Source organism: Hemitrygon akajei, chromosome 10 (assembly GCF_048418815.1).
Source record: "Hemitrygon akajei chromosome 10, sHemAka1.3, whole genome shotgun sequence".
NCBI lineage: Eukaryota > Metazoa > Chordata > Chondrichthyes > Myliobatiformes > Dasyatidae > Hemitrygon > Hemitrygon akajei.
This window is the reverse complement of record NC_133133.1, coordinates 87,024,782-87,047,741: the sequence shown is the minus strand read 5'-3', so window position 1 is coordinate 87,047,741 and position 22,960 is coordinate 87,024,782. Positions and strand designations below refer to the sequence as shown.

Here is a 22,960-nt window from a genome sequence, read left to right as displayed (position 1 = left end):
GCTATGGCAGGAAAGTAATATCCATCATCAAGGACCCACACCACCCAGGGCATGCTCTCTTCTTACTGATACAATCAGGAAGAACGTACTGGAGGTTCAGGACCCACACCACCAGGTCTGGAACAGTTATTACCCCTCACCCATCAGCCTCCTGAACCGGAGGAGATAACTTCACTCAGCTTCACATGACCCATCACTGAACTGTTTCCACAGCCTATGGACTCACATTCAAGGACTCTTAATCTCATGTTCTAACTATTTATTGCTTTTTTTTCTCTTTCATATTTGCACAGTTTGTTGTCCTTTGCACATTGGTTGTTTGTGCATCTTGTTGGGCAAGGTCTTTCATTGATTCTTTTTGTTTCTTGAACTTGCTGTATGTGTATGCCCGCAAGAAAAGGAATCTCTTTCATATAGTGACATATATGTACTTTGATAATAAATTTACTTAGACCACTCAACAGACCCTGCCTCACTCTTCCATTTCATCTCTTTACACTGGCTTTCTTTTCTGAAGGCTCTCAGTCCTGAAGTGGATTCTTGACTCGATGTTAACTAACTACAGATGTAGCTTGACGTGCTGAGTTCCTTCAGCAGTTTTTTTTGCTCCAGATTTCACCATCTTTGTGTCTCTGCTACTTTTCCCTTGAGTCTGAAGTTTGTACTTTATTAGAACATAGAATAGTAGAGGACAGTTGTTGTGATGGAAAATAACTGGTTCTTTGAGTCTCAACAGTAGAGGCCTGGACACACACAGTTTTAATAATAAGGAATTTATTTACAAGGGGAAGTCGGGTCAACACAAGCAACTACAATACACAGGAAGCGGTGTGGGGACAGGGTACGGTTACACAAACAAAGAACAAGGGAAAAGCACTACAACAGCTATCCCCCTTGACCTTGGATAGCTGCGGCTCCCTTACCAGGACAAACAATAGACCTTCCCAAACATAAATCAATGCACTTACCTCCAATGTGGTGGTCTGTAAGAGAGAGCTAGCCAAGACCAAGTCTCACCTTTTAAAGCATGGGGCTGGGCGAGATAATCCAATTAAGGTGACCAATAATTTAGGTGTGCATTGATTAGTTGGGAGGGACCAAATGTTGATTGGCATGTGGTGTGTCCTCCGACCAGCCAGGTGGCAGTGCATCTGTCACGTGGCCGGTATCTCTGGTTACAACAGTGTAGGCCCTTCGACCCACAATGTTGTGCCAAACATTTAACCTACTCCGAGATCAATCTAAAGTTTCCCTTCCACATCACCCTCCATTCTTATTTGGTCCATGTGCCTGTGTAAGAGTTTGTTAAACCACCTTAAGTGGCTTCTCTACCACAGTTGGCAGAGCATTCCATACACTTGCTAATCTCTATGTGGGGAAAAAAAACCAACCTCAGATATCCCCCCAAACACCTCTATCAAGTCAGCCCTCATCCTTCTTCACTCCAAAGACAAGACCCATAGCTCACTCCACCTTTCCTCGTAAGATGTACTTTCTAATCCAGCTAGCATTCCCATAAATCACTGCACCCACTGTAAAGCTTCCAGATCCTCTCTTTAATGAGGTACCAGAACTGAACACAATACTGCCAAGTGTGGTGTAGCCACGGTTTTATAGAGTTGCAGTGTTACCTCGTGACTCTTGAACTCAATCCCCTGACGAATGAAAGCCAACACACTATATGCCTTCTTAATCAACCTATAAACTTGCACAGCAACTTAGAGACCTATGGACACGAACCCCAATATCACTCAATTCCTCCACATTGTTTGGAGTTCTGCCATTCACCTTGTACTCTGTCTTCAAATGTGACTATCTGAGGTGTATCACAGCACACTTGTCTCGATTCAATTCAGTCTGCTGCCTGTCAGCCCGGGTTTGCATCTGATCAACGCCCTGTTGTAATCTACAAGAATCTTCTGTGCTGTCCACTTTGTGTTAACTACAGACTTACTAACATGACCTTCCACTTTCTCATCCAAGTAATTTATTAAAAATCTCAAAGAGTAGGGGTCCCATATTGGATCCTTGCAGAACACCGCTGGTCACTGACCACCAGACAGAATACACTTCATGTATTACCACCCCTATGCCTTCTAGGGGCAAGCCAGTTCTGAAGCCATGCTTCTCTGGAACCCTCGCCTCCTGAGTTTTTAAATGAGCCTACCATGAGGAACTTCATTAAACATCTTCCTAAAATGCTTAAAGTACCATATCCTTTCATCAAATTGATTTGTTACTACCTCGGAGAATTCAGTCAGGCTAATGAGGTGTGACCTATTCCTCATAAAGCCATGTTGACTATGCCTATTTAGACTGTGCTTCTGCAAATGCTTATAAAACCTGTCTTTAAGAACTCTCCCCAATACTTTGCCCATCATTGATGTAAGACTCACTGGTCTCTAATTCTCAGGATTATCGGTATTATCTTTTTTAAAGCCATGTAGTCTCCCACCCACCAATCTTCTGGTACTTCTCCTGTGGCTAGTGAGGTCTCAAAAATGATTGCCAAAGGCCCAGCAATCTGTTTCCTTGATACTTTTAGTAGTAACCTCGGGTATATCTTGTCTGGCTCCAACGACTTAACTACCATAGAGTCATAGAACACTGCAGCCCAGAAACAGGCCTTTCTGCCCATCTAGTCAATGCCGTACTATTAATCTGCCCAGTCCCGTTGATGTCCTAATGTTTTTCAAAATTCTGGCACATTCTCTTAATGATGATATATTTCAGCATATTTGCTTGATCTATGCTGTTGTCACTTTTGTCAAGGTCCCTTTCACTAGTGAGTATTGAAACAAGATATTCATTAAGGATCTCACCTAACTCCTTTGACATCAGGCACATGTTTCCTCTTTTATCCCTGATTAATCCTACCATCATTCTAGTCATCCTTTTACATACAAATAGAATGCCTTTAAGGTATTCCTTAATTCTATCACCAAGGCCTTCTCATGTCCCCTTGTAGCTCTCCTAAGTCCTTAAGCTCCTTCCTGACTACCTTAAACTCTCAAGAATGATCCTTGCTTTCTAAATCTTAAATATTTTTCTTCTTCCTCTAGAATCAGAATTCGGTTTAATATCACCGGCATATGTTATTTTGTGGCAGCAGTAGAATGCAAAACATAATAATAACAAAAACTAAATTACAACAAGAAATATATTTTTAAAATGTTAGTTAATTAAATAGTGCAAAAAGAGAGCAAAAAATGAAAAATAAATATAGTGGTAGTATACATAGGTTCATTGTCCATTCAGAAATCTGATGGTGGAGGGGAAGGAACTGTTCTAAAACATTGAGTGTGTGTCTTCAAGCTTCTATATCTCCTTGATGGTTGTAATGAGAAGAAGGTGTGTCCTGGGTGATGGGAGTCCTTAATGATGGATGCCACCTTTTTGAGGCATTGCCTTTTGAAGGTGTCCTTGATGCTAGAAAGGTTAATGCCATGATGGAGCTGGCTCAGTTTGCAGTTTTCTGCAGCTTTCCACAACTTTCTTGACTGAACATTCTACCTCCATAGTCAATGCTACCATCCTTTCCCTCATCAATCCAGGTCACCATGCATGTGCTCCCTCCGACAACCTCCACATTTCCTCTGTATATTTCCAAGTACATCTGTTCCCAGTTCATGCTCCCAAGTTCTTGGCTAATAGCATCATAGTTCGCCTTCCTCCAATTAAGTACTTTTCGTACTGTGTGCTCCAGTCCTTGTCCATGGTTACGTTGAGAGTCAGGGAGTTATGGTTACTGTCTTCAGAATGTTTATCCACTGAGAGATCTGTCACTTGACCAGGTTTATTGCCTAGTACTAGATCCAGTATAGTCTCTCCTCAGTCAGCCTCCATTTATTGTGTAAGAAATACTTACTGGGCACACCTACCAAATTCTGCCCCATGTAAATCTTTAGGAGGTGCCAATCAATGTTGGGGAAGTTGAAGTCACACATAACAACCCTATGTTTGCACCGTTCCAAAATAACATGTTTGGTGCATCTCGACCTCTTTGTCTTTATAGTGAAGATAACAGACTTCTGCACTGTAATGCTGCTTTTTTGAAATACAAATGCAGCATTGTTTGTCTTTTAACGACCAAGTTATTCTTTTAATGACTTGACCAAGTTATTCTTTTAAATGACTTGACCAAGTTATTCTTTTAAATGACTTGACCAAGACAAATACACACCCAGCAATTCAGGAGCAGCTTCTTCCCCTCTGCCATCCGATTCCTGGATGGTCATTGAACCTTTGGACGCTATCTCACTTTTTTAATAGATATTTCTGTTTTTTTTGCTGTTTTTGGTCTATTCAATATATGTATACTGTAATTGATTTATTTATTATTATTATTTTGTTTTTTTCTTCTATATTATGTATTGCATTGAACTGTTGCTTACAAATTCCATGATACATGCCAGTGATAATAAATCTGATTCTGAGTGTTTTATATAAAGTTTCAAACAAGTAGTTGGAAGATAACACTTGTTCTGGAGGTTTCTCCTTTTTCTGTGTAACGTGAACTGTATATATTCATCAGCAGCATTTAAAAAATATTTCTCAGTAAACTATTGAAGTCAAAATTCTAATGGTTCCAGGCTCTTTAGCATTTTTACAACTCCTCCTTGTACTTCTACTCATTGCTCCTCTTCCATTGGTTATGCCCACCATTTTAATTAATAGCTCATTTCCTTCTCCATTCACTTCGAAACTCACTTCTTTAAAAGCCTTTTGCTGTCTGCTCCTTTCACTCAGCGTTAAATTTGTCTTTGTGGTTTTGAGAATGTTTTAGCAATTTATTGTGGCTTTGTTTTGTTGCAATTCCCTATAAAACCACACGAGGACAGTAGAGAAACAATTGCATGATTGAATAGAAACTGCAGGATTTAACTTAATTTTAGGGAGTCATTCTATGGAAAACAGTTGAAAGCAACTTAAATTTCTTTCCTGGACAATGATCTGAATATCTTACCAGTAAAATCACTATGTAACATTGGTCACCTGTTTGCTGAACTTGTCTCTACTGCCGTCCTACCACCTCTGAATAACTGCACTCTCCATTTTTTGTGTTTGTTAATTAAACTCTCTTAAATTTGCAGATAATTGATAAGAGCAAACGAGACCCTTCTGAGGAGATTGAAATACTAATGCGCTATGGACAGCATCCAAACATCATTACTTTGAAAGATGTAAGCTACTTGCTGAATTATTCTGCAATATATCTCATCATCATTTTTGAGCACATTTGGCAGGTTTATTCCATCGTGAGTTTGTCCATTAAATAGAATTCTTCCAACCTGAAGCCATCAGATTTCTGATTGTCTAACTGCGGGCTTGCTAGCATACTGTTTCTGCTGTTGAGTGCCAATGTAATAAATCTACCACATTACTAATTGAAGTAATTTTGTACAAATGGGCCTCGTGGAACAGTGTTTGTACTTAAATGGAGAAAATTAGGAAGTGTGTCATTCATCTTAATTTTTGACCTTTCTTGATCTGGCACTCCGCAAGCTTATGATTGGAATCCCATCGTTTTCTGAGCCAGATACTATTTTGACTTGGATAACTTTCACTACTCTGGAAATCCCCTGCCAGGTGGTGCCTTTGTGGCACTGCACACTTCATGAAGAAGATGCACCATCCTGTCAATAGTACCTTTTAAATAATATCTATTTAATAATAGTATCACCTCATCAATGGATATAATAGTACTTAACTGAAGTATTGAGAACTGCAATGAAAGAAACTCAGATTGTCAGATAAAAGTACACATATTTTGCCTTTGAGAGAACTCCATACATCTGTATTTGCATGTACATCCGGGGATTCCCGACTTTTCCTAAAATATTTTAAATACAAGACTAGCATAATTTTCAAAATATTTAATCGCTATATAAAATTGGATTCTCTATCTGGCAAAGTCACTGCAGGTTGGTACCCTTCTACAGCGGCGGAAAAATAGAAAAGATACTTTGTTTGTATATGTATATATCAAAGGGACATGCAGCCCTTGCAGTTTGTTCTGCCATTCATTTTGGAAGATGGTATTTTCCCATTTTTCCTAATATATTTAATTCTCAGATTTAAAATATTGTTGAAGCTTCAGCTGTCATTTTCAAGTTTCTACCTTCACTACATGCTCTAAATGATTTTTATTTAGCTCCTGAAAGACCTTAATTTAATTTTTAAGGTAAGCCTCGGATCCTACAATCTCCGCAGAAATTGTTTCTTCCCTTCTTCTGAGTCAGTTTCATTCAATATTTTGATATTAGTAGTCAGGCCCCCCTTAACCTATATTTTTGGGATAGAAAGAATTCTATGTATCTTAAATTTCCAAATGTTTCTTGCCAGGTTCCTAAACAACACCAAGTCCTGTTCACTTAACAGCACAAGGCCTGCTGATCTACACTGGCCTTAGTTAATGATGTTAAAATTCTCATTCTCATTTTCAAAACTCTTCATTACCATGTAACACCATATTTCTGTAGTCATCTTCAGTTCTTCATCTCCTTCAATTTTGGACTGTTTATTTTATGATGTCATCGTTTGTGTTGGCGTCTTCAGCTGACAAACCCCTTTCTCAAAATGTCAACAACTCCTTCCTCCTTTATCTCTTTGACTAAGTTTTCAGTCATTGCATTGACTTTGGAACTATTTAACTGCTTTAAGGTGCTATATACGTGGAAATAATTGTTTGTTGAAAAGTTCTATGACTTAGGAAATGTCTAATTGTTTAATGTATAGTTTTAAATTGCACTGTTGTATTTGTGCAAATAAATTGTATTTGTATAGATTTAGAAATAAAGGCAAATGCCAACTTTTTGTGTGGTATTTAATGCTTGAACATTAACCATGATAGGATTTAATTTTATTTGTTCAGATGCTCTAATGAGATCTCTGTAATTACTGTTAAATTTGACATGTATACTCCAAGGATTTTGTTGTTAAGAAATTTGGATGTAATTCTTTCATGGCTGCACATACAGGTATATGATGATGGCCGGTATGTTTACCTTGTCACTGAACTATTGAAAGGAGGTGAACTACTTGATAGACTCCTTCGACAGAAATTCTTTTCAGAACGAGAAGCCAGTGCTGTGCTCTTCACAATAACAAAAACTGTGGACTACCTTCACTGCCAAGGGGTAAGTCGTCATCTAAAGCAGATTGTCATTTTTCAAGTCAGTGATCTTATTCTGTTTAGCTTTATGTTTTGATATAAAAATATAAGCCTACATATGAAGAGCTATGACTTGATTCTTTTTAATTGAACACTTGAAATACAGCACTTTGATTTCAACTGAGTAATATACTCCAGTTTTTGATTCAGCTTTTTGATGATTATTGAACCAAATGGTTTTATTGTGAAATTAATTTTATTTTGGTTTATTCTTTTAAAAGGCCATGAGAAACCTCTTTTATACACTGCAAACACTTGACCCTTTGTGAATCTTCAACATTCAGTAATTAAACATGTAGCATAAGCTCCATACCAAATTATGGAGCTTAGCTCAAACTCCAAATTTTCAAGTTATAGATCCAGTTGAGAAATCACACAGGGTACTGTCACTTGGAATCCGAACAGTCAAAGTCAAAGTGAGCTTATTGTCATATGTGCAGGTGCAGTGAAAACGGGTATTTGCGGCTGTAAGTTTTTCTTTACATCCAAGCAACGTGCAGAGGTTACCAATGAGAGTTAGTGTTAGCAGACTGGCATAAGTAGTTTGGTTGCTCAACATAGTGATACTGGATTCCAGAGTGCATCTGGGTGATATGGCCTGGCAGCTGTTGCTGTTGAATGTGACTTGAATCTCTCCTGTTGGCTACATGGCTGTCCCAGCCTGTGTGGCAACAAGCTCAATGGTTGCTGCTGCCTATTGAGATTGCTGCCATGCAGGAGCCTTTGGGCTGGGAAGGGTTATGCAATCAAACAGAGAAGGAGAGAGAGCATTAGTAAGATCCAGTTGATCTGTCAGCCCATTCCCCAGCCATGGTCAAACTCACTCTGCTGACCAGCGTACAAGCCTGCACCCTGCTTCTCAATACTGAGCAACTACAGTGTTTCCCTCAGCCTGTCTGCCTTCTGTGCACTCTGTCAGTGACGTGCTGCATACTGTACCGTAAGGTGATGAGAGCTCTTGATCGTTGATGTAAGACAGTAGGCAGAAGGCTGGGCTCTCTGTCAAATTCAAAATGGTGCAGCAGGTAGGAGGGCAGAAGTGAGTACCTGGTTCCAGGCACATTGACAGTGTCAGTAGCACCTCCCTGCTCCCCATGTAACATACAGTTCTCTCTTTCAATGAGGATTTCATTAGTGCTGTTGTTCCTGGGAATGCATCCAGAAAAAAAAGGCAAAATATTTATCATCCAACTGTTCAAATTTTCTTCAAAGGTATCCCCCTTCTATAAAATTTAATGTGAATATCTTTCTATGTTATAAAAAAGCTTTTCATGTCCCAGGTAGATGACACAGGGCTGCTGCCATATAACTCCAGCAGCCTTACTTCCACCAAGATCATGTGGAGTTAACCCATTCTCCCCTGGTTTCCCCCAGATCCCCAAAGATGTGCTGGCTGGAACGTTAGTCATGGCATTGAGTTCAAGATTCAGGAAATCATATTTCAGCTTTATAAAACTGATTAGACCACATTTGGAGTATTGCATTCAATTCTGGACGATCCGTTATAGGAAAGATATACAGGCTCTGGAGAGGGTGCCAAAGTGGTTAGCAGGGTGCTGCTAAATTAGAGGGCATGTGCTAAAACAAAAGGTTGGATAAACTAGCATTTTTACTCTAGAGTAGCGGAGGCTGATGGGAGACCTGAAAGAGTTTATAACATAATTTGAGATTTACACAGCTGGTATTCTAATGTCCAATACTAAGCAAGAACCTATCAAACTCTGTTTTAAATATACTCTATGTCATTTTAAATGGATGCCCCTCTATTCTGAGGCTGTGCCCTCTGGTCCTAGAGTCATCCACTGTAGAAAACATCCTCTCCACATCCACTCTGTCTAGGCCTTTCAATATTCAATAGGTTTCAATGAGATCCCTTCATTCTTCTAAGCAACAACAAGTACAGACCCAGAGCCATCAAATGCTCATCATATGTTAACCTTTTCATTCTCAGAATCATTATTGTGAACCTCCTCTGGACCCTCTCCAATGCCAGCATGTCTTTTCTTAGATAAGGGGCCCAAATTGCTCATAATACTTGTAGTGCAGCCTGACCAATGCCTTATAAAGCCTCAGCATCACATCCTTGCTCTTACATTCTAGTCCTCTTGAAATGAATACTAACATTGAATTGCCTTCCTTACCACAAACTCAATCTGCAAGACAATCTTTAAGGAATCCTGCATGAGGACTCCCAAGTCCCTTTGAACCTTTGATTATTGAATTTTCTCCCCATTTAGAGAATACTTTAAGCCATTATTCCTTTTCCCAAAGTGCATGACTATACTGTACACTTTCCTACACCACATTTGATCTGCCACTATGTCCCCATTCTCACAATCTGTCTGAGTCCTTCTGTGGTCTCCCTGCTTCCTCAGAGCAACCTACCCCCCCACCTATCTTCGTATCACCTGCAAACTTTGCCATAAAGCCATCAATTACATTATCCAAATCATTGACATATAGCGTGAAAAGAAGTGGTCCCAATACTGAACCCTGCGGAACACCACAAGTCAGCGGTAGCCAAACAGAATTGGCTCCCTTTATTCCCACTCTTCGCTTCCTGGCAATGTCAATCTTCTACCCAATCTTTCCTGTAATACCATGGGTCTTGTTAAAAACCTTGTCAAAGGTCTTCTAAAAATCCAAATAAACAACATTCACAGACTGTCTATTCTGCCAGTTATTTCCAGAAAGAATTCCAGTAGATTTGACAAGCAAGGATTCCATGTGGCATTTGGCTGTGCACCTCATAGTACCCCATAACTTCATCGTTAATAATGGAGTCCAACATCTTCCCAACCACAGAAGTCAGGCTAACTAGCCTATAATTTCTTTCCTTCCACCTCCCTCCCTTTTTAAAGGTGGACTGACATTTGAAATTTTGCAGCCTTCCAGAACCATTGCAGAATCTAGTGATTCTGAAGATCATTACTAATCCCTCCACAATCTCTTCAGCTACTTCTTTCAGAACCCTAAAGTGGCTTCCTCCTTCAGATCTTTCAGCTCCCAATCCTCTAACTTCCCATTTTTTTTTTAAATATTGTGTTATGCACTCTTTGCTTTTATGCTGTCTTTGGCTTCCCTTGTCAGCCACAGTAGCCTGAACCTCCTGTAAAATCATAAGACATCAGAGCAGAGTATGGCTGTTTAGCCCATTAAGCCTGCACTGCAATTTCATCTGTGTTGATCCATTTTCCTGCCGCCTTATTGTAAGCCTCAACATTACATCCTTGTTTTTATATTTTAGCTCTCTTGAAATGAATGCTAACATCGTATTTGCCTTCCTCACCACAGACATAACCTGCAATTTAACCTTTCAAGAATCCTGTACAAGGACTCCCAATCCCTTTGCACCTCAGATATTTGTATTTACTCTCCATTTAGAAAATAGATAACCCTTGCATTTCTTCTACCAAAGTGTATGACCATACACTTCCCGACGCTGTATTCCATCTGCCAATTCTTTACCCATTCTCCTAACCTTTCCAAGTCCTTCCACAGCCTCCCTGCCTTGGCGACACTACCTGCCCCTCCATCTATTTTTGTATCATCCACAAACATGGCCACAAAGCCATCAATTCTGTCATCCAAATAATTAACGTATAAAGTAAAAAGAAGCGATACCAACACTGACCTCTGCAGAACACCACTAATCATTGGCCGCCAACCACAAAAATCTCCCTTTATTTCTACTCTTTGCCTCCTGTCAATCTTCAATCCATGCTAGTATCTTTCCTGTAATGCCATGGGCATTTATCTTGTTAAGCAGCCTCATGCATCGCACCTTGTCAAAGGCCTTCTGTAGTATACAACATCCACCGATTCTTCTTGTCTATCTTGCCTATTATTTATTCTAAGAATTCCAACAAATTTGACAGCTAAGATTTTTCCTTAAGGAAACCATGCTGACTTTGCCCTATTTTATCATGTGCCTCCAAGTGCCCTGAGACCTCATCCTTAATAATGGACTCCAACATCTTCCCAGGTCAGGATAAATGGCCTAAAACTTCCTTCCTTCAGGCTTCCTCCCTTCTTGAACAGTGGAGTGGCATTTACAATTTTCCAGTTCTCCAGAACCATGCCAAAATCTTGTGATTTTAGAAAGATCATTACTAATGCCTGCACAATCTCTTCAACTACCTCTTTCAGAATCCTAGTTCATCTATTCCAGATGACTTGCAGTATTGTGCAAAAGTCTTAGGAACATGTGAAGAAAATCTGTAAAGCAAAGATACTGTTCAAGCCAAAAAAAATTCAAATTGGATTTGTCAGTTCAAGCACTTGCTAACACGAGAAAGTCTGCAGATGCTGGAAATCCAAAGCAATACACACAAAATGCTGGAGGAGTCGGCAGGCCAGGCAGCAACTATGGAAACGAGTAAACAGTCAGCTTTTCGGGCTGCAACCCTTCTTCCGTACTGAGAAAGAAGGAAGGTGGGGGTGGGGGAGTGGAAAGCAGCTAGCTGAAAGGTGGGGGTGGGGCAGTGGAAAGCAGCTAGCTGAAAGGTGGGGGTGGGGCAGTGGAAAGCAGCTAGCTGGAAGGTGGCAGGTGAAGCCAGGTGGCTGGGAAAGGTCTAAGACAGGAGACGAAAGAATCTGATAAGGAAGGCGGGCTCTGTCGTGGGCAAAGTACTGGAGAGTTTAACATCGGTAGCTGAGCGAAGGGCGCTGAGTAGGCTACGGTCAATTATGGAAAACCCTGAACATCCTCTACATAGCACCATCCAGAGACAGAGAAGCAGTTTCAGCGACAGGTTACTGTCGATGCAATGCTCCTCAGACAGGATGAAGAGGTCAATACTCCCCAATGCCATTAGGCTTTACAATTCAACTGCCAGGACTTAAGAACTTTTTTTAAAGCTATTATTAATGCTTTTTGAGTTAGTGATTTAGATGCATATCATATTATTACTGAGTTAAGTATTGTATGTAATGAGTTTTTGCTACAACAAGTGTATGGGACATTGGAAAAAATGTTGAATTTCCCCATGGGGATGAATAAAGTATCTATCTATCTATCTATCTATCTATCTATCAAGGAAAGGAGAATGGACTGTAGGAAAAGGGAAGAGGAAGGGGGCCCAGGGGGAAGTAATAGGCAGGTGAGAATAAGTCAAGAGTGTGGAACAGAGGAAGAGGGGGGAATTTGTTTACCGGAAGGCGAAATTGATATTCATGCCATCAGATTATATTGTAGACAGAATATAAGATGTTGCTCTGACATCCTGAGCATGGCCTCCTCTTGGCACAAGAGGAGGCCCTGTATTGACATGACAGAACGGGAATTGGTATTAAAATGTTTGGCCACTGGGATGTCCCGCTTGTGGCTGATGGTGCGGAGGTGCTTGATGAAGTGGTCCTCCTATTTATGACGGGTCTCACCAATGTACAGAATGCCAATGCCACACGGGGAGCACCAGACAATAGCTACCTCAGCAGATTTGCAGGGTGAATTGTTTGGGGCCGTGAATGGAGGTGAGGCAAGAGGTGTATGGATAGGTATAGCACTTTGGCCACTTGCAAGGATAAGTCCTTGGAGGAAGGGACAAATGGACAAGGGAATCGCAGAGGGAGTGTTCCCTGTGAAAAGCAGAGGGGAGGAGGTAAAGATATGTTTAATAGGAAGATCCCTTTGGAGATGACGGATGTTGCGGACGATGGATGTGGTGGCTCACGGGTTGGTAAATAAGGACAAGAGGGATTCTATTACTATTAAGGTGATGGGAAGATATGGTGAATGTGGATGTATGATAAATTGAGGAGATGTGGGTGAGGACAGCATCAACAGTAGAGTAAGGGAATTCCTGTTCTTTAAAGGAGAACCTGGAACAGAAAGCTGCGTCCTGAGAACAGATGCAGCAGAGGTGATGAAACCAAGAAAAGGGAATAGTGTAGCGATGTGCTACACACAGCGCTGAAATAACGACACGCAGTCTTAAGTCGTTTCGAGACTAGTTTATTCAAACTTCGCGGCGCTAGCATTTAATCCCTCGCGCCCGCCCTGATGACATCAGAGGTGCATTACCAAAGTCCTCCCCCCACGCGCTGGCTATTTGTGAGCAAGTTCGCCTGCGCAGAAAGTGGGTCGCCACATTACCCCCCCCCCCCCCCGAACCGGCGATACACCCCCCAATGTCCATAGTCTGGATCAGCCTCTGTTTGGGAGGTCTGCCTCTGCGCCACAGTGCCTGAACCTCGACCGGCTGCGCCAAGTCCACATGGGCCGGTTTGAGTCGGTCCACCATGAAAACCTCCTCTCTCCCCCCAATGTCCAGAATGTAGGTGGACCCGTTGTTGATCACCTTGAACGGCCCCTCGTACGGCCGCTGTAGCGGTGCCCAGTGTCCGCCCCTTCGTACAAACACAAACTTACAGTTCTACAGGTCTTTGGGTACATGGGTCTGGGTCCGTCCGTGCTGTGAAGTCGGTACGGGGGCCAGGTTGCCGAGCCTTTCGAGTAGTATGTCCAGGACTGCTGCGGGTTCTTCCTCTTGCCCCCTTGGGGCTGGTATGAACTCTCCCGGGACGGCAGGGGCGCGCCGTACACCAACTCGGCCAACAAGGCGTGCAGATCCTCTTTGGGCGCTGTGCGAATTCCAAGCAGGACCCAGGGAAGCTCGTCCACCCAGTTCGACTGTGGGTGGTAGGCAGTAGTGTGGTGTAGCTGCGTTCCCAACAGGCTGGCCACAGCCGACCACAGGTTGGAGGTGAACTGAACACCTCTGGTCGGAGGTAATGCGGGCCGGTACCCCGAAACGTGCTACCCAGGTTGCAATCAGTGCTCGGGCGCAGGAATCGGCAGATGTGTCGGTGAGCGGGACCGCCTCTGACCACCTCGTGAACCGGTCTACCATAGTTAGGAGGTGCCACGCTCCTTGGGACACTGGTAGGGGGCCCACGATATCCATATGAATGTGGTCGAACCTCCGGTGGGTGGGTTCGAACTGCTGCGGCGGGGCTTTAGTGTGCTGCTGCACCTTGGCTGTTTGGCACTGCGCGCACGATCTGGCCCATTCACTGACCTGCTTGCGAAGTCCGTGCCACGCAAATTTGCTGGAGACCAGCCAGACATTATCCTGATAAATGGGTGCGCCAAACTGTGTATGGAGTCGAAAACTCGTGCGAAAACTGTCGGGATGATGGGGCGAGGTTGGCCAGTAGCCACGTCGCACAGGAGGGTTCTCTCACCTGGGCCTACGAGGAAGTCCTGCAGCTGCAAACCCGAGACTGCGGTCCTGTAGCTGGGCATCTCGTCGTCTGCCTGCTGCGCCTCTGCCAGTGCTGCATAGTCCACCCCCAGGGACAGGGCCTGGACAGCTGGTCTGGAGATTCCGTCCGCCACGACGTTGTCCTTTCCCGAGACATGCTGGATGTCCGTCGTGTACTCGGAGATGTAGGACAGATGTCGCTGCTGGCGAGCCGACCAGGGATCGGACACGTTCATGAACGCGAAGGTCAACGGTTTGAAGTACCTGAAATGCCGGATTGCCAGATACAGTGCCAACAGCTCCCGGTCAAAAGTACTGTACTTGAGTTCGGGTGGTCGTAGGTGCTTGCTGAAGAACGCCAGGGGCTACCAGCGCCCCTCGATGAGCTGCTCCAGCACCCCACCGACTGCTGTGTCAGATGCGTCCACCATGAGTGCGGTCAGAACGTCCGTTCTGGGGTGCACCAGCATCGCGGCATCTGCCAAGGCTTCCTTGGCTTTAATGAAAGTGGCCGCGGCCTCTTCGTCCTAAGTAATGTCCTTACCTTTACCTGACATTAGGGTGTACAAAGGGCGCATGATACGGGCTGCTGAGGGAAGGAAACGGTGGTAGAAGTTCACCATACCAACGAACTCCTGTAGGCCTTTGACCGTGTTGGGACGGGCAAAGTGGCAGATCACGTCTACCTTGGCGGGCAGAAGTGTCCCGTCTTTGGTAATCCTGTGGACAAGGAAGTCGATGGTATCGAGACCGAACTGGCATTTGGCCGGGTTGATTGTGAGGCCGAAATCACTCAGGCGGGAGTAGAGCTGGCGGAGCTGGGACAGATGCTCCTGGCGACTACTGCTGGCTATAAAGATGTCGTCCAAATAGATGAACGCAAAGTCCAGGTTGCGTCCCACCGCATCCATTAGCCGCTAGAACGTCTGTGCGGCATTCTGCAGTCCGAACGGCATTCGGAGGAACTCGAACAGGCCGAACGGGGTGATGAGTGCTGTTTTGGGGATGTCTTCAGGGATTTGATGGTATCCTCAGACGAGGTCTACTTTGGAAAATATTCTTGCCCCGTGCAGGTTTGCTGCAAAGTCCTGTATGTGTGGCACAGGGTAGCGGTCTGGAGTTGTAGCCTCGTTCAGTCTGCAGTAGTCGCCGCATGGTCTCCAACCCCCGGCTGCTTTGGGCACCATGTGCAGAGGGGAGGGCCCATGGGCTGTCGGACCTCCATATAATCCCCAATTCCTTCATCCTCTTGAACTCCTCCTTCGCCAGGTGGAGCTTTTCCGGGGGGAGCCTTCATGCGCGGGTGTGGAGGGGTGGTCCCTTGGTCGGGATGTGGTGCTGAACCCCGTGTCTGGGCATGGCTGCTGTGAACTGCGGTGCCAGAATCGATGGAAAATCCGCCAGGATTCTGGTGAATTCGTTGTCCGACAGCGTGATGGAGTCCAGGTGTGGGGCCGGCAACTTGGCATCACCCTGGAAAATCTCGGCATGTACTAGTCTTTTCCCTTGCAAGTCGACCAGCAGGCTGTGAGCTCGCAAGAAGTCCGCCCCCAGGAGTGGTTGGGCCACGGCGGCCAGTGTGAAGTCCCACGTGAACCGGCTGGCGCCGAACTGCAGCTGCACTGTGCGGGTGCCGTAGGTCCGTATCGTGCTGCTGTTTGCGGCCCTCAGGGTGAGTCCTGGCTTCCTGTTGCGGGTGTCACCCTGTCGGGGGCAAGATGCTGATTTCCACTCCGGTGTTGACCAAGAAGCGGCGTCCCAACTGTTTGTCCCACATGTACAAGAGGCTGTCCTGGTGGCCAGCCGCCATAGTCATTAACGGCAGCTGGCCCGGGTCCTGGCCCTTGCAGGGCGGGCGACAACGGCGGGCTTTTGTGCCCCACCGCTGGTGGTAGAAACACCACTGTTCACTGGCCTCCTCACTCCTGCCACTGTGTTGTGTGCGCCCCCCTGCTGGGCGTGGTCTGGTCCGCTGTTGGGCGCGTAGCCTGGTAATCTGACCGACGGATGCCACACTCTCCCTCTTGGCTTTCCACAGCACGTCTGCCTGGGCCGCCACCTTTTGGGGGTCGCTGAAATCTGCGTCGGCCAGCAGCAGATGTATGTCCTCGGGCAGTCGCTCTAGGAACGCTTGCTCGAACATGAGGCAGGGCTTGTGTCCGTCAGCCAGGGCCAGCATCTCGTTCATCAATGCTGACAGCAGTCTGTCTCCCAAACCGTCCAGGTGAAGCAGGTGGGCACCCCGCTCACGCTGTGAGAGGCCAAAGGTCCCAATGAGCAGCGCTTTGAATGCTTCATATTTGCCTTCTTCCGGGGGTGACTGTATGAAGTCCGCAACCTGGGCAGCCGTCTCCTGGTCAAGGGCGCTCACCATGTGATAGTAACGCGTGGAATCAGAAGATATCTGCCGAATCTGGAACTGGGCTTCTGCTTGGCTAAACCACACGTGTGGTCGCAGCGTCCAGAAAGTCGGCAGTGTTAGCAAAACTGCGTGAACAGATGAAGAGTCGGTCATCTTTGGTCCAAAACCCGTTTGGACCGTCGGGGTCACCAATGTAGCGATGTGCTACACACAGCATTGAAATAACGACACGCAGTCGGTAAATCGTTTTGAGACTAGTTTATTCAAACTTCGTGGCGCTAGCATTTAATCCCTAGTGCCTGCCCTCTCCAGGCGGAAATGACATCAGAGGTGCATTACCAAAGTCTCCCCCCGCGCTGGCTATTTGTGAGCCGGTTCGCCTGCACAGAAAGTGGGTCGCCACAATAGCATATTTACAGCAGGTAGGGTGGAGAGAGGTATAGTCGAGATAACCGTGGGAGTCTGTAGGTTTAGATAAGATGTTTTTTGACAGTTTGTCTCCAGAGATGGAGACAGAGAGATTGATAAAGTGGAGGGAGGTATCCAGAGAGGGAGCAAGAACTCTGCCTGCCATTGTTCAGCATCGCAGTCCCTGTGTTTTTGTGCTTAGGTTGAGTCTCTAGAATTTGTTTCCACTTTAGAGGAATGGCTTTTTGACAGCAACTCTTCCATGAAGACAACTTCTGAAAAATCTTCTCCAGACTATAGAAAGATGTACTTGGGTTCCAGTGGATTCTGTGAGTTCAGAGCTGATAGCAGTGCTGGACTTCTTCCAGTTTTTGAAGGGACATCAGTTTGATGTCTCTCATTTGCAACCACTGCCATTTCTAGTTCTCAACCTTGCCCTTTTTTTGTGCTTTGTCAGAAGAACTTGGACTGCACATCTTGAAGCTTCTGTCTACTGCAAAATTTCTGCTTGGGAGCGATATTGCTGATGCAGAATGACCACCTTATGTCTTATTACTATGCTCACTCTTGCCATGGTGCAACAAATAATTATTAGAAGGTTAAACTGTCACATCTGCCACACTCTCACTTTTAATTTGGTTGCCCTTCACCCAGTTTGATTTGTTCTACACCCGTTTTGTTAAGTTAATCGGTTTAGTTCATTCAAATGTCGCTGATCATTGTGATCTTTGTTTTGTCATTCACTTGGCTATATACCTACAGAGTAATCAAGTTTTTATTTGAAAAGTGGTCTTTTACTTAATGTTACTTTCATTAATGAAAGACAGATTTCTCTAAAATTTAATTCTTTTTGAAAATTAATGTTTGGAAATCGATAGTTTAATCTTCTAATGCATAATACAAAAATAAACATCGAAAACAAAATTTATCTTTAAAAAAACTAGGGTGCCCAAGACTTTTGCACAGTACTGTATCTAACCTCAGACCTTTCAGCACCTTCTCCCTAGTATTAGCAACTGCACTCCTGCCCCTGACACTCTTGAACTTCCAGCATGCTCCTAGTGTCTCCCACAATGAAGACTGATGCATAATACTTATTTTGTCTGTCATTGCCTTGTCCCCATTACTACTTCTCCAGCATCATTTTCCAGTAGTCTGAAACCTACTCTCTCCTCTCCTTTATTCTTTATATATCTGAAAAAAGCTTTTTGTATCCTCTCTGATATTATTGGCTAGCTTACCCTCATATTTTATCTTTTCCTTTCTTACAGCTTTTTTAGTTGCCTTCTGGTGTGTTTTAAACGTGTTCCAATCTCTAACTTCCCACTAATTTTTGCTCTATTATATGCCCTCTTACTTTTATGTTGATTTGACTTCCTTTGTCAACCACAGTTGCGTCGTCCTTCCTTTAGAATATTCTTCATCTTTGGGATGTATCTATCCTGCGCCTTCCAAATTTTTCCCAGAAACTCCAGCCAGTGCTATTCTGCTGTCATCCCTGCTAGTGTTCCCTTCCAATCAACTTTGGCCAACTCCACTCTCATGTATTGACTTGTATACCAAATACCCCATTCTCAACTCTGTCACTTCGATTCCCATCCTCCTGCCAAAATAGCTTCCCAACAGCTTTAGCAACCCTGCCTGCCTCGTGTTCAGGTGTAATCTGTCTTTTTTGTACATGTTCTACCTTCCCCAGTGGAGATTCCAATGATCCAGAAAACTGAAACACTACCACCTGCACCACTCCCTCAGCTACTCATTCACGTGTACTAAATATGATAGAGGCGTTTAGGAGGCTCTTATTCGGCACATAAATGTGCAAAGAAAGGACAGATATGGGCTTTATGTAGGCAGACGGTTTTAGTTTAGTTAGGCCTTTAGGTGCTAATTAGGTCTGTGCAGAATCATTCTGAAATACATGAGAGAATGAGACAGATGGGATTGCTCTTAGAGTTGGCATTGACTCCTGAGTAAAAGGGCATTTTATGATATTGATAAAAATGTGACATATGAATCCTATGAATAATTTTTGTGCTTTATTTTTGTTTAGGTTGTGCATAGGGATTTAAAGCCAAGTAACATTCTGTACATGGATGAATCTGGTGACCCTGAATGCATTCGAATATGTGACTTTGGGTTTGCTAAACAACTGCGTGGTGAGAATGGCTTGCTTATGACACCGTGTTATACAGCCAACTTTGTGGCTCCTGAGGTAAACCAAATTTCCACTTTATCTACTGTATATTGCTGGAGAGCAAGATATGTTGAAAGCAGTCGATGTCTTTACTTATAAAATCTAATGAGATTTAATTTTCTGTTTTGAAGAACGGACCTGCCAGAAGATTTTCCAATAGCAAATGGAAGTAGATCAGTTCTAGGTTTAGGACAAAATGATCTTCCAAAACAAAGCCATCATGTAGCTTGAGCACTGATTGTTTTTGAATTGCAGTTTGCCTTGATTGTTTCAGTAATTGGAAATTTATGTAGCAAAATGCAGCAGATTAAATTATATCAAAGTTCCAAACAGTTGAAGCCCTCACGTACTGATGTCAGTTCTGTCCTTGTGTAAGACTGGGTTAATTACCAGTTCAAGAGCAAATTCTATACAGTATTAAAAACGATGCTGCAATAAAAAGATGCTGTTCTTCAGATTCAGTTTTATAGGTTCCAGAGGTCTAATCTGTGCACTCAATTAGAAACTTCCCATCATGCCAAGTAAGGAAGAGGAGGAGTGTTCTTCCCAATTAATGTTTATTTAGAGGTATAGCACGGAACAGGCCCTTTCAGCCCAATCAGCCACATATTACTCACCGGAGAGTTTACAGTGACCAGTTAACCTACTAATTAGTATGTCTTTGGACTATGGGAGGAAACCTGAGTGCCCTGAAGAAACCCATGCGCTCACGGGAAGGAATTGAGTTCTTAGCAACGCCCTAGACTGGAATAGCATCACACTAACCACAATGCTACTGTGGAGCCCTATACTGCCTACTGACTGAAATTCATCCCTCAATTGACATCATAAAAATATATTGGGAATTATTTTCCTATAAAATAATTGCATGTTTGTAAGTTGACTGTTAAGTTTAGACAATGAAGAGATACATGAGTTGTGAATACTGGAAAGTGCTGGTTACCTTATGCAGCTCTACCATAAGCCCTCCACTGCCTCAGCCACCACTTTCTTTTTGAGAGCTTTCCAGATTCCAACGTTAATGGACAATTAAACTTGCTGTCAAAAGTTAGGTTTCATAATTAAGAGCCTGAGCACCCGGATAACAACTAGGTAATTGAAAATATATGGCCCTTAATTTTCTGGCTCAGAGATTTGTTGTTTAATCTGATGCATCACTTTCTTTTAGGTAATGAATTGTTAAACATTTAGCGATTGCAATAATTTAAACATTTATCCTAACCTTCTGATTCACCTCACTCAATTTTTCTGCTTTAATTAACTCAGCTTTCTCTTTGTCATTCTTGTTAATCTTGTTCACTGAGGTTTCAGAAACCCTGCTGTCAAAACACTGAATTAAGGGACATTGTATATTGCTCCAAGAAGATTTGGTTTTTATCATATTGTTTGTGGAATCTTGCTGTGTGCAAGTTAATCTGCTGGGTATTGCAACCTTGATTATCATTTAATATAAAACCAGTAAACACGGAAGTGGATGTACTAGAAATCTGAATTGGATCTATGCAACTTGGTGCTTATAAGACAAGATCTGTGAAAAGAAAATTTAGAAAAGTTAGAAGTAAAAGATACAAAAAAAGTAAGGAAACAATAAAAACTATGTATTAAGATTTAAAGTAGGCAAGGTTGAAGTAAGTTAATGAACTGAAGTACTAGATGAAAGAGGGTTTGGTGGGAATAAGAAAAAAAATAATTGATTTGGACAAGGTTTTAGCTGAATCACTTTCTAACTTTACCAAAGGATGCTAGAATTCTCAATGGAAACAAACTGCTGTAAATAAACAGCTAGAATGAGTAGCTCACTGTTGAGGTTGTATTGTGTTTAATCAGAAGGTGTGGTGTTGTTGTTCTTATTTCCATTATGTTTCATTGTAACCATGTAAGCAGCTATGCTCAAGGTGGGATGGAGAATTTTAGTGACAGGCAACCAGAAGCTTACAATTTTCTTAGAATCTGTTTTCGAGATGAGAATATTAAACTGTGAATACTATATTAGAAGTACTTATAAATTACTGCCTTATCTGGAAAAAGTACAGTGGATTCCAGTTAATTGGAACATATCAGGACCAGTACATTTTGTCCCAATTAAGCGGCTACCCAATTAGGCAAAGTCTCATGAAAAAAGCTAAAAGGTATAAAAAAAGACAAACTACCATTTAACTGAGTAACAATGTACGTATTTAAATAAAATGCTAGACAAATTAGAACACTACCGACAGCTCTTCAATACTATAAAAATGTATTAGTTCCAAATAGTTATCGACAGAGGAATTCATCTGCTGTTTCCTGTTGATTGAAACTAAATAAAATCAGTGCCGGTACCTAGTCCAGATAATGCACTGGCTTCATACAATGCTTTTGATGATTACATTCTCCAAACCTTCATTTACATTGTAACACTCATGATGCTTTCCAATATCATTCATAATTCCTAACTTGTGGAAGTAGTGAAATTGATTCCTTTTCACTCCCAGTTGCTTCTGACATCTCCAATCCTGAATGTTTGAAGCCACGGTGAGCAAAGCAGTTTCAAATTGTCTTAATGCTTATTTCTAGCCAACTATCAGTGACAAAAGTTGCTTTTTGAACACAAACACACACAACTGCCAATATTTAAAAACTGATCACTGGAAGCACGGTGTAATGCCTAACACCCATGCAAGCGCACGTGACTAACGCTAGTTAGAAACACTTCGGCAATATTCTCCTGCCCCAGTTAAGCAGCATAGTGTCGCAAATAAATGGCTGTTGATTAGCAGATGGGTTAATTAACTGGAATCCACTATATATAGGAAACTGCTGTGGGAATGAAGAGATTAAAAAACCTGGGTTGCATTGGTGCTGTGGGGAGAGGAATGCATGCTGGTGGAGACAGAGATATGAAGCTTTGTCCCAACAGCTCTTTGAAAAGCTCAGAGTGGTGTTTACTGTGCTTCTAGTAATTGTAGCATATTGGAGTTGATGAAATATCTAGAAGGCAATCTATTGAAACAGGAAGTTGATGGAATATAATTTGAGGGCAACGATGGTCTTGGCCCAATTTTGGGCAGGGAAAGGAGCAGTGAGGGAAGGAAATGGAAATGGGTGCAATCGATGGCCTGGATGGAGACAAATCCACATAGTATTTGGTACATGTGTAGCATTGTGAACGCAGATCTGTTGGAGAAACGGGCAAGAGGAATGAACAAGGTACCTCCAAGAAGAAGGGTAGTGGAAGAGAAACAGTGCGGGAGAGTAGGCTTGCAGTTGATAGCAGTTAGTAGTCTGTCATTTTCCTAAACAGGAGATGGAAAAGTTGTGAAAGGAGAAAGTTAGTGAAGGGCCAAATGAAAATGAGAGAAAAGTAGAAATTAGCTTGAAGGTTGAACTTTTCAAAATGAGGCAGGAAGTGCCCTTGATACAGTCAGCAATGTGCTGAGGGTAAAAAGGTGAAGCTGGAGATCTGAATAAAACTAAAACAAAGCATGGTCTACATCCAATCAAGAAATTGACATACCAAAACAGGAAATGTTTTGAATACTCAGCAGATGCAGCTAGAGCAATTTTAGAAATTGGAAAACTTAGAAATTAACAAAATTAAAGTTTCAAAGAAAGAAGAGAAAGCAAGGGGACAAGTG

The 22,960-nt window shown here is 43.0% G+C and overlaps 1 protein-coding gene across 2 annotated transcripts in view; it reads left to right on the top strand.

The window, feature by feature from the left end:
- rps6kal (ribosomal protein S6 kinase a, like) overlaps positions 1-22,960 on the top strand; it is a 170,775-nt gene that overhangs the window by 108,530 nt on the left and 39,285 nt on the right. For both annotated transcript variants that reach the window (XM_073058599.1, XM_073058600.1), the window contains 3 exons: positions 5,094-5,183; positions 6,981-7,139; positions 19,203-19,364. In XM_073058599.1, the coding sequence (XP_072914700.1) occupies positions 5,094-5,183; positions 6,981-7,139; positions 19,203-19,364 (411 nt within the window). The remainder of the gene's footprint in view (positions 1-5,093; positions 5,184-6,980; positions 7,140-19,202; positions 19,365-22,960) is intronic.